Source organism: Perognathus longimembris, chromosome 4, assembly GCF_023159225.1.
Source record: "Perognathus longimembris pacificus isolate PPM17 chromosome 4, ASM2315922v1, whole genome shotgun sequence".
In the NCBI taxonomy this organism is placed as follows: Eukaryota; Metazoa; Chordata; class Mammalia; order Rodentia; family Heteromyidae; genus Perognathus; species Perognathus longimembris.
The window spans coordinates 93,662,557-93,675,037 of record NC_063164.1 but is presented as its reverse complement, the minus strand read 5'-3'; the positions used below and the strand labels follow the sequence as shown (position 1 = coordinate 93,675,037).

The following is a 12,481-nucleotide window of genomic DNA, read 5'->3' as shown; positions in this document are numbered from 1 at the left end:
CCAATTCTTACATGACAGCTCAAATACCCATCTGTCCCTTTAGCTATCGTTCCCCAGAACCAAGAACAATCTTTCAATACTGGGAAACTTAAAAAGCCCAGCAGGGCATGAGAAATGGTGCGTATGGGTCACAAACAGAAGCCAGAAGTGGTTTCAGTTGTTTATTCTGTCAGGTCTGGGCAGAGGGGGCCTCAGATGGAAAAATGAGCCCAGACATAGAAACATGGAGAGGTGGTGCTCGGCTAGGTTTGTGGGAGAAGGCAGAGCATCTGGGTGCTGTGGCTATCTCAGATGCCTAAGCATAAGCAGCTGTAGCAGGAGGACCTGCAAAGACAGCAGGCAGACACTTGGCTTGAGGCCTGTGCTGTGGTTGTGTTCGCGAGAGCCCACCAGAGCAGGGGCGTTTTCATCTTGAGGCTCAGAGCCAGGGGCAGGATCACCAGAAGTCTGCTTCTTCTCCTGGATCCAATCGAAGAAGTAGGAAACTCTGGTGAAGACACTAGGACTGTCTATTGGGTGGTAACATGCCACACTCCAGCTGGACAGCCCCACCAGGTACCAGGTGCCATCACTGAGGGGGCAGACGAGGGGACCCCCAGAGTCTCCCTGAAGAGAAAGAAGATATGGATAGTAGAGCCAAGACAGATCCTTATCCAGTACAGAGAGAACAAGGCAGGTTCCAGGGTAGTCTCTAGTGTCTAAGAACCACCTAAGTACTTTGATGGAGTTTCCGAGGGCCCACACCATAATACTCCCGAGGCAACCCTGGAAAGTACCCCAGGGAGCAGTCACAGAACTGCAGAGTGCACAGGGGCTCCAGGAGCTGAGCATAGGACCCCTGTCCTCCATCCTCCTGGGGGAAGATGCTGCTGGGGTCCCACAGGCATCTAGGTGGATGGCCTTTTTGTTTCGCTGAAGTCCTCTAGCACTTCCTTCATTCCTTGGTGGAGATCTTTTAGGAAACAACAAGCTGTTGTTCTGAGCAGCAAGCAATGCTGCCTGAGACTGGCCTGATGAAGAGCAGGAAAAACCCAGGGGAGCTCCACAGAGGGAAGGGACTGCAAGTGGCAGGTACTGGAGAGTCATGGATCCTTGGAGTCATGAGTGAATTGCTTCTATCCTCTGGTATCCAGAAGAGGGGCAAAGAGAGCCAGAGACACAGAATGACTTCTAACAACAGCTGATGGAAAGTGTGCACACAAGCCTGCTGAAGTGAGCTGAGGCGAGGACAAGAGTCAAAGAAGCAAGGAAGGGATCATGTGGGCATTCCAGTGGCAAGGCCTGCTGGAAAGGAGATGTTGAGAGTCAGGAAGGTTGTGGGAACAGCATGGAGGCACACAATGTGTTTTGAAAGAGGTTAACATGGCTTGTTTCTAAGCTGTGGAGACAACCAAAGAGAGAGGAAAAGCAAGAGAGAAGGTGCAAGAGAGAAAGAAGAGGAAGAAACATGAGGATGCCTGGGAGGGGGACCAGAGCTTTTAAGAACATTAAGGCCTCTTCAGACTTAACTATGGTCAGATTCTTTCACCTTGGGATGTCAATTTGCTCTCTGCATTTCAGTTTTTCCATCATGAGATGTAAAGTTCTCACAGAGTGAACATTCTTAATATATATGCCCATGATAGATTCATATCCATACTATATAAAGAGCTTCTGTGATTAAGTAAATGACAGTTCAATACTCAGAAAACAAAATAACCATCTTGCATACACACAGTTCACACACACAAAACAGCAATACGCTTCTGGAAAAAAAGTTAATCTCCATTAGTCACCAGTGAAATGCAAATTAAAAATCACACACATAAAATGAAAATGGCAGATGACCAAAATTACTAGTGTCAATGCAGAACAGCCTGAGTTCTCACTCACTGCTCATGGGAGTGCAAATTGATACAAGCAGGCTGCTGGAATGCCATTTGGACAATCTTCAAGAGATGAAAAAGTGCATGCTTCATGACAGTTCTACTGCCACACACATCTCCAACCAAAAAGGCAACTGGGTGCACTAAAGCACACATCAGGATGCTCACACTAATGCCCTCTGTGAGGATTTCAAGTGGAAACTCTAAAATACCACCCACCTAAGAATGGAGAAATCAGCTGTGGCACTGTGGCCCAGGCCTGAAACCCTAGCTATTCATGATGTAGAGATCATGGATCATTGTTCAAAGCTAGATTGGGCAAAAATGTCCATGAGACTCTTATCTCCAATTTGCCAGCAAAAAGCCAGAAGTAGAGGCATGGTTCAAGTGATAGAGAAGTGGTAGAGTACCAGCTTTGAGCAAAAAAGCCAAAAGGAAATAAAATAGGAAGATCCAGGCTCAGGCACATGCCCACCCTCACTAAAAAGATGACTCAAAAAATAAGATCTGTGAAGCTGGAGGGAATGGTGATCTTTTTGGTCTCTGACATCTCAGGCTGTAGGAAGCTGAAGAGGAAGACAGGCCTTGAATAGGGTTCAGAGAAGAGAGGGGGAAGGCCCAGGGCCAGAAAGGGAGCCAAATTTGGTTGGAGAGCATGAGCTGGCCATACTTACTCTGCAAATGGAGACTCCTTGCCTTAAGTTCCAAGCGCACACCACGTCGTCCTTCACAGTGTAGTGTCCAGAGCTGTTGGGATCGGGAGGCTGGAAATAGCTTGCGCAGTTCTGGTTCTCTATGAGGATTACCTCTGCCTCCTGCAGCTGTAAGGGCTCAGGCAGGAATCCTGTGGAAGAGTGGACAGGTCTGGTGCAGCCCACTCACAGAGTGAGGGTACCTACTCTAGAGGGAGGGGAGAGGAAGATCTGTTGATAGGTGTACAAAGGGCCCAGAAAAGGACATTCCGAGCCAGTACAACAGGTTTGAAGTGAATGAGAGAGGCAGGAGGTCAGTGTGGCTGGAAAGGTTGAAGAGTGGGCATAAGTGTAACAGAGCTGCCTTGCCAGACTTGGGTTTGAGAATTTATACTATGCACATCATGACAGAACAGTAAGATGTGCTCATCTTCCTAACAACTCCTTTGGCAAACTCTGTGGAGTGCAGGGAGGCTGGAGGTTGGGAACCTTGGGAGGTGAACTTAGTAATATGACAAAAAGACTGGGTCTGTCCCAAGGGTCTGATGGACCTGGAGACTTGCATTTTATGCACCACATGGAGGCACAGTGTTGGCAGCGTGGCTCCTTCTGTGAAGTGCTTGCTACCCATAGCTTTTCCAGGTGCTCAGAAGCTGCCTGTATGTGATAGAACCCAGGCCTGGGTGCAGGCCGCACACGCAGTCCGCAAGGCCTGTCTTAGAGATCCCTCTTGTCCTGTCATTTGTTCCTAAGCTAACAGCCCATCTGAGAGACGAGCCGTTCTAATATCTATGTGGTGTCACTGACACTTTAGAGGCCAGGAGCAGGAATGGTGACTCTGACACAAACCTCAAAGAAAGTCTTGTTCCAAATGTCTCTGTGGAAGTCCTCTTCTCCATTACCACTCTACAAATCATGACAAATTTAAATTCTACTCTTTTTCACTAACAGTTTGACCTACTATCATCTGGGATGGGTGTAGTGGCTCAACACTTTTAATCTAATCACTTAGGAGGAAGAGATCATGAGGCTCTCAGTTTAAAGATAGCTAAGTAAAAAAAAAAAGTAGCAATTTCCCATCTAAATGAACAAGCCAGGAGTGGTGATACACACTTGTAATTCCAGCTATGTAAGGGGCATAGTTAGATGGATCATGTTTTAAGTCTAGCCTGGAGAAGGAGCGGTGGAGAAACAAAGAGAAAAAGAAAGCAAGTTGGTAAAAAGGAAAAACAAAAACAGCTTAAAACTCTATATTTGAAATCATTAGTGGATTCCGAATATTTGACAGTCATTATATTCTATCACTTAGGGAATAATGACAAGATTAAAGTTTGTACACTACCTCCCCTTATCATGAATATTTGGCCCACTGTTCATGGGCCAAATGAATTCTGGGTTTTTGTGTTTTGTTTTTTTTACTTCTGGTCTTTTCTATATATGTGGTGCTGAGAAATCAAACCCAGGGCTTCACGTATACGAGGCAAGCACTTTTGTCACTAGGCCATATTCCCAGCCCCATGAATTCTGTTTTGTTTTTGTACTGGTACTGAAGTTTGAACTAAGGGCAGTATCCCTTAGCCTTTCCACTCAATGATAGTACTCTACCACTTAAACCACAACTTCCAGCTCTGCTGTTTAATTGGAGATAAGTCTCACCAACTTTCCTGCCAGAGCTGACACTGAAGTGTGATCCTCAGATCTCAGCCTTCTGCATAACTGAGATTATAGGCATGAGTCAACAGCACCTGGCTGGAATCTATGGGTTTGGGGTGCACAAGTACATGAGCTCATCAACTCTACACAAGCCAGCAGAACAGGCACGTAAAGCTTGCACTGAGGCTCACAGAGACAGGTGTTCTTCAGCTTGTTTCAGATGGGAAGGCTGGCCGCACTCCTTTCCTTGTGGATACCCAGGGCCTTCTTTGGTCATGGAGATCAAGTGATGTTTGATGAGGCCTTCCCAGAGTGAGAGCCTTACAGAGCCATGGAATCAGGGAGTATCAACCATATTCAGAGCTCCCAGCATCCTGAATGCTTTAGAGTCCAAATTTCCAATTAGAAAATGAGAGATAGGGCCTGGGGATATGGCTTAGTGTTAGAGTGCTTGACTAGCATACATGAAGCCCTGGGTTTCACTACTCAGTACCACATAAACAGAAAAGGCCAGAAGTGGCTGGCGCTGTGGCTTAAGTGATAGAGTACTAGCCTTGAGCAAAAAGCCCCAGGACTGGCCAAAAAAGAAAAGAAAAGGAAAGCAAGCAAAAAGAAAGAAAGAAAGAACGAACAAAAGAAAGAAAGAAAGGAAGGAAGGAAGGAAGGAAGGAAGGAAGGAAGGAAGGAAGGAAATGGGAGATGGGGAGAACAATGGAAGGGGTGACACTGACCAATATGCATTGTAATTGATACATGCAAATATGCATGTAAATTGATATGTTGAGTAAAAACTCCTTTGTATGACTACTTTAATAATAATAATAATAATAATAGAAACCAAGAAAGTAAGAGTTCTGTGAACTATGGACTGAGGGAACCAAGAAGCTTCGGAAGGACCGGAGGGACCCACAGCAGCCTCTCCCCATCCCTGCCTGCCCTGTGTACTCACTATCTTCGGTGACCATCCCCCAGCCACTTATCCAGCAGGGCCTGTTTGCAGACAGCTTCGTGGAGTTGCTGGGGACACAGGCTGGGAGGATGTGGGAGTTAAACTCCACAGGCGAGTACAGCTGCAACAGGATGATGTCACTCCCCTGCCGGTGATACTTGTCATAGTCTGGGTGCATAATGAGCTTATACACTGACTTCTTCAAACTGTAGTTGGTGGGGTTGCTTAGCTGGTTGTAACCTAGCAGGATCTGGTAGTCCGATGGGCTACTGGACCTATTGGGGGATGTCTTTTCTGAGTGCTGGGCTGGCTGTCTAACTGCCCATATACTACCAGGCAACCAAACCCCCTCCCCATCACGTCAGAGATTTCTCCCTCCCTAACATTATCATGTTCTTTCTCTTGAGGTGAGGTGGATTGCTGTCCACTGCCTCAGGGCATTTATCCTTGGAGAACTTCTGATGGATTTTCTAGCATAACCAGAATCCAAGGATGAATCTTATTGCTAGACAGGAATATTTGAGGGTCCATCAAATGGGACTCACTTATCTTGGAGGGAAACAGGTTTGGCTAATTCTCAGTCCTGACTAGGCCCCTCTGAAGGGCCAGTGGTCTTCTCCAAGACCCCCTTTCCAGTCCATCTTCCTCACACACCAATATCAACAAGGGCTGCCCTCTGTCTAAACACATGTTCTCAGCGAATACTTCTGGGGTATGGAAAAGTCCATGGACAGTTTCTGTCTCCTGCACATGAGCACACACAGGTTCTTCTCATGCAGTCATCCTACCTAGAGTCCACACGACCTGACTCTGCTACCTGGAGAACCACTCACTTTAAGTCTTTTCTCTGGATAGACCTGGTACATCTCCCTTGATCCACCTTCAGAGCTGACCACTGGAGCTGTGTCTACACCTCACCTTCCTGGTGGGAAGAGAAGCTTCCAGGGGGTGGGGGTGGGGGTGGAGATTACTTTCCTTACAGGCAGTTTGCATAGGGTCTGGTGTTTATGGGTTCTGAATATATGAGTGGAGCCTGTGTAATAGGTAACAGGACAGAGTCAAGAGCTAACCAGCCTGCTGACATCTCCTGGGACTATCTGTCACCAAAGGTCCCCTGAGTAGGACAGCCTTTTGATTCCTAATGTTCATTGGAGATAAAAAAAAAATTGAATGGAGGTGGGACTTTTTTTGAACTACAGCTTATTTTGCAGTATTTGCACGTCACTATCACCACCACACTATCTCGGAGGGGCTAAGTGGGCTGAGCACCCTCTGGGTGAGAGCTAAAATGTGAGGCATCTCACTAGGTGACAGGATGTGGGTAGGAGCCAATTGATAAGCAGAGATGGTACTCCAGGTAGAAGGTCACACTGACTCAAAAGTACTGATTCAACTCATGAGGATTCCTATGGGGGCAAACTCTGCCAGAGCAAAGACTGGAAAGAAAAGGTTGAGTACCCTTCATCCCTTCTCCTCATCCCATCTGTGTCTCTCTCTTGCAGCCCCCTTCCTAGAAGCTGGGCCCTGAACCCTAGGAGACGCACCTCTGGAAGCAATGGGCTGCAGATGCTACCCAGTATCTGTCGATGAGGGCTGCGCCACAGATGTGCCTGCCAAGATAGAGTAGACTAGCCTGCCACGGCCACCGTTCTGGGGCTGAGCTTTGACCACCAAAGATCTTCCCGTAAAATCGGGTCTTGCCACATACTGTGGAGGCAAACCCAAGCATGAAATACCCGCATTTAGGATACCAACCCTTGGTGGCCCCAACTATCGCCATCAGTAGGGCCCAGAGGATACCACAGATACCGTGGCCACTCAACTCTCTCACCAGGTGGGAATATAAACCTATGGCTATATAACTCAAGATGAAGTGGCATGTCCCTTGCCACAGAGTACTTCCTGGATGGTGGGTGGGGAGATGGGACACCTCAGCTTGCGGTCATGCCCCACAGAAAACGGCCTCTGAAGCAGTGGTCCAGGCTGGGCGGTGGGTCCTGGACCAATCTTCTCAAATCTTATTTTATTTAAAGGGTGCAGCTCTGCTTGAAAACACAGAAACCAAGGGCTGACCAAAGAATGTTAGGATTCCTGGGCTTGTCTTTTAACAGCTTAAGGGCATATCTTTTATCAGCCCAGTGAAGCATATGTAGTCACCACCCAGCCAGGCCTTTGTACTGTGAAGAGCTGGCAGGAAAGAGGAAACCCTTTTCCCCAGCTACCATGGTGCCCCACACCCTAAGCACAGGGCCAGGACTCCCAACTGCCTGCTTCCAGAGTGGAGCAGAGACACCCATGCTGGCCGGTAGCCAGGACCACCTCCCACACTCTGGGCTAGCCCTGCCCTTGACCATTGACCTTCTGACAAGGATGAAGCCGGCGGGATGGGATGGGCATGTGGCCACTGAAGGCGCAGGCTGAGCAGCACGGCTAACAGCGCCCAGGCCCCGGACCCACTGAGCCTTGCGTGCTGCCCGCCGGCGCCCCCCATCGGGCTGATCTGCGCCTGCGCCCGTAACGCGTACGTGGCTCGTGCAGCCAACTGCTGCTCTTTTTCATAGTTACTGCATTTGTTACACATATGTAAATATATACCTATGCGTATATAAATATAAAATGTCAGTCATATTCACTACTGATCATTCTCTCTGGTCTTCCCTCCTACAGGTTGTCACAGCCAAATAGTTCCTCTTTCAAAATCATATAATTGTTATCATCATCATCACCATTCTATCATTATTATTACTATTATTATTTCAGTCTAGATTCCACAAGTAAGTGGAAACAGTCTTTACCATCTGAGGTTGTCTTACCTCACTCAACGTGATGATCTCTAGTTGCATTCATCTTCTATAAACAACATGATTTCATTCTTTTTGTGGCTACATAACACTCCATTGCATGGTGTGCATGCATGCATGCGTGTGTGTGTGTGTGTGTGTTCCTCATCCATATCATCTGTTGATGGGCACCTAGAACTGCTTTAGACACAGGTGTCCAGGTATCTCTATTTCATGACTTTTATTTATTTGACATATACCCAGGAATGATGTAGCTGAATGATATGGCAACTCTATTTTTAGTGTTATTTTGGTTGTTGTTGGTAATGGGTTTTCTCTTTTTTTTTTTCTTTCCAGTACTGGGCTTTGGGATTGCTAGGAAGGTGCTCTACTACTTGAGCCATGGTTCCAGCTACATTTAGTTTTTTAAATGAACCTCCATGTTGCTTTCCACAGTGACTGTACTATTTACAAGTGTTTCTTTTCCCCTGTGTCCTCACTACATTTGTTATTTGTTTCTTGAAAACTGTCATTTTGACAGGAGTGAGATGAAATCTCGGTGTTGTTTTGGTGTTCATTTCCTTTATGATTAAGAATGTTGAACATTCATATATTTTGGTCATTTGTAACCTGTTCTTTAAAAACCATTTTGTAGCCAATACATACAGGGTAGCATCCAGTTCTTCTTAGACCTTGAATCTCCAGCTAGTCTGGTGCCTCTAGACACAGATACAAAGAGCTCACACATGGTAAAATCAGGACTTCCAAGGGTAATTCCCTTTCCTTAAACAATAATCTCCCTTACTTGAAGTAATCATGGGAGGAAATCAGTTACAGACTCTCAAATTCTCAAGGGAAGGAATATAGGTTATTGAGGTCTCAGCCTAGAATAAAGTAGTGTTGAGAACAAAGAAAATTAATTTGTGTGTGTGTGTGTGTGCTTGTATTGGAGCTTGAGCTCAGGGTCTCATATTCTTGCCTTTTACATCTAGCACTGTACTACTTGAACCACATCTCTACTCCAGTCTTTTTGCAGGTTAATTGGAGATAAAAGTCTGACTTCTGGCTAGCTCTCAACAATGATACTCAGATACCAGTATCCTGAGTAGCTAGAATTAGAGGTGTGAGCCGGTGACACCTGGCTTAAACTTACTTTTATTTTTTCTGTGAGACTTGAAAACTATGCTAAGTCTGGGAGTGACAAGAACTACTAGAGAATAAAAAAAGTTGATAAAATTGAGGTGTGTTAGTTGTATGAAATTCCTGTGGGCTGGCAGGCAGGAAGGCCAGGACTGGGCTGGTGGGAGACTGAGTGAAGCTAGTTTGCTCATCTGCAAAATGATCTGCAGGGAGGGTTAGTGCCAGGGCCAGACCCAGCTGACAGGTGCTAAAACTGTCCCAGTAACTACTGCTCCCCGAGTCTTAACTGTGGCTCACTGGGAACTCACCCAACCCTGGACTCATTGTTCTTCTATTTTCTTTTCTTTTTTCCTGTCCTGGAACGTGAACTCTGAGCCTAGGTGCTGTTTCTGAGCTTCTTTTGCTCAAGGCTAGCACTCTACCACTTGAGCCACAGTTCCACTTCTGGCTTTTCTGAGTAGTTTATTGAAGATAAGAGTCTCATGGACTTTCCAGTCTGAGCTGGCTTTGAACTGAGATCCTCAGATCTCAGCCTCCTCAGTGATTATAGGCATGAGCCACCATGGCCAGACTTAATTCCACTTTCCTATTTCCCCTTTCTCCAGGATAAAGGTTTTCTGCATTTTACCATAAGGTGGCAGCAATAGTCTGTTTTAATATCATTTTGGCCAGCTTGTATCCTCCCACCCAGGACCTTGAGGGGGGAATGAAGAGTTAAAGTAAACCCCATTTTCAGGCAGCCCCCATTTTGTTGTCTGCTTAAACTATGAGCAAACCCAGTGCAAGCTTATTAGGGCCCAGCCGGTCAAGAACTCTAACCGCCTGGGAATGCTTAACTCTAACCACCCCCAGAATGCCTGGAGCCCTGAGCCAATCAAATTTGTACCCGTGTCCTAATCTTGCTTGCTTGAACACCTGATTGCTGTAACTTTGTTTTTTGCCTTTATAAGCCCTGTGCAATTGCAGCTCGGGGCTTCCTCCTAACCTCCGCTGTGTTGGTGGGTAGGACGAGGCCTGGGCCGTGGCCCGCTTGAATAAAGCCTTGCCTTGCTTTTGCATTTCGAAACGTCTGAGTCTCGGTGGTCTTCTTGGTGGTCGTTTAGCGACTTGGCATAACAACCTAAAATTATGGCTCCAAAAAACCTTGTCACCCACAGCCTCTGTTTACTTGTGGCTATCTTCCCAACTGCCTGCATGCCTCAGGCCTTCTTGGGGATCCCCATTTTTCCTGGACCCCTGGTGAGTGAGAGCTCACACTCTGAGAATCCCCTTGGTAGTGTGGGGACTATGGAAAGACTTTTCTGTCTGTAGGCATGTGGCATAACTTTCCCATCCTCTCAAATGCTCTGCAAACTCCAAGACAGAATGTGTGTGATTCTTGGTTGGTTCTGGGACCTGTTAGGAAAGAGGCTTTGCCAGTGATGGCCCATCTAGCTGGGCTTATGTGTCCTAAGGCCTTTGTGATGACCTCTTCTTCTCCAGCTCTAGTAAAAGGCCGAGGAGAAGTGATGACCTTTTGTTCTGATGAGATGCTGCATAGATGCAGGCAGAACAGAGAGTGGCACTGAGCTGGCTCCATCTATGCCCTGGCACAGGTGGGGCCTCCCATGCTCCTGGTGTAGTGTGACAGAAAGGCCTTCACAAGTATTGGGCTTCAGATGTGAGGGTGTGCACAGTATTTTTTTCTAAGGCAAGCATGAAAGGTATGTCCATTTGCATTTCGTCTGTCCTTTGGGGGTCACTCCAGGGCACTCAGGTTGTTAGTGCTGAAGATAAAGGATCCTTCTCTCTTGTCTCAGTTATATTTTAAGAAGCCTTCAGCACCTGTCTTGATAGTGCAGGTTCTAGGTAGTGACAGGTGAGTCTGGAGGACAGGGGCTATTCACTCCTGTTGGCCTTTCCAGGCATGCTGGGCTCCCAGGATGGGTTAGATCAGCCAGAAATCACCATCCTTTCTATGTTGAAAGCCCTTTTTCAAAGATACAATCATCTCCAAGGGGATTCCTGTATGAGGTGAGTCTCACACAAGCTGGAGGTCTCTGATGTCTCCCTGGTCAATCAGGTATGGTCTGCCTGCACACTTCTGAGGTGTGTAAAGTAAGCACTGTGAGGGCCACGCTGAATCATGCACAGATGACATGAGTCCTGGTGATAAAGCAAGTACTGTGAGGGCCACTCTGAATCATGCACAGCTGACATGAGTCCTGGTGATAAGTACTGTGAAGGCCACTCTGAATCATACACAGCTGATATGAGTCCTGGTCAAAGAAATATCACAGGTGTGTTTCCAGAGAACAATTTAGTATCCTTCTCTCTGTCCTACTTGGATACAGGAAATGGTACAAAGACCCTTCAGGAAGCAGACAGCAAATTAGTGGTGGGATGGTCAGAAAATGGAATGCTGTAGAGAATGCTCATAGAATGAACTAGATCTGTACATGTCAATAATGATAGCCTGAAAGGAAGGATATTGAACTTAAAATGCTAACAGCAGAATAAAAGGACAGTACAATACCAGGCATAGAAATCAATGCTATATATAGTCTGGAGATTATAAAAGTGAAAGCTCAACAATGGGAAGGATAGAGACTAGTTCAGGGAAGAAGTTGCCTCTGGGGAGGCAGAGAAGAGAATGAGCTGGATAGTTTTTTAAAACAAGGAGCTAACTGTGCAATAAATGTTTGGTTATATGAAACTATACAACATCAATCACATATTTCATCATAGGTTGTTTCACACTCTCGCTTGGCCTTTTACTTAAGGTTGGTGCTCTTATCACTTGAGCTATATCTCCTCTTTCAGCTTTTTGCTGGTTAATTGGAGATACAAATCTCATGGGGGGTGGTAGGAATATGGCCTAGTGGTAGAGTGCTTGCCTCATATACATGAAGCCCTGGGTTCGATTCCTTAGCACCACGTATATAGAAAAGGCCAGAAGTGGCACTGTGGCTCAAGTGGCAGAGTGCTAGCCTTGGGCAAAAAGAAGCCAGGGACAGTGCTCAGGTCCTGAGTTCAAGCCCCAGGACTGCCCCCCCCCCCAAAAAAAAGAATCTCATGGGTCTGCTATGACTGGTTTCAACTCAGATCCTCAGATCTCAGCTTTCTGGGTAGCTAGGATAGCTGGGTAGCTATGAGCCACTGGTGCTTGGCTTCAGATTTTTTCTTGCGGGGGGGCGGGCGGTGGGTGGAGGAAGGGACAGTCCTAGGGCTGGAACTCAGGGTCTGGGCACTGTCCTAGAGCTATCACTCTACCACTTGAGCCACAGCTCTATTTCTGGCTTTTTGGTGGTTAATTGGGAATAAGAGTGTTACAGACTTTCCTGCCTGGATTGGTTTCATACCATGCTCCTCAATCTTAGCTTCCCAAGTAACTAGGACTTCAGGCATGAGCCACTAGTGCCT

General features: G+C 46.6%; 1 protein-coding gene across 1 annotated transcript; it reads right to left on the bottom strand.

Annotated features, from left to right (window-relative positions):
- Nucleotides 1-282: 282 nt before the first annotated feature.
- LOC125350905 (serine protease 40-like) lies at nucleotides 283-7,740 on the bottom strand. The gene is made up of 5 exons (XM_048345770.1): nucleotides 7,518-7,740; nucleotides 6,704-6,866; nucleotides 5,160-5,434; nucleotides 2,540-2,709; nucleotides 283-606 (listed from the first exon to the last, which is right to left on the bottom strand). The coding sequence occupies exons 1-5, from the start codon at nucleotides 7,738-7,740 to the stop codon at nucleotides 283-285; spliced, it is 1,155 nt and encodes a 384-aa protein (XP_048201727.1).
- Nucleotides 7,741-12,481: the final 4,741 nt, after the last annotated feature.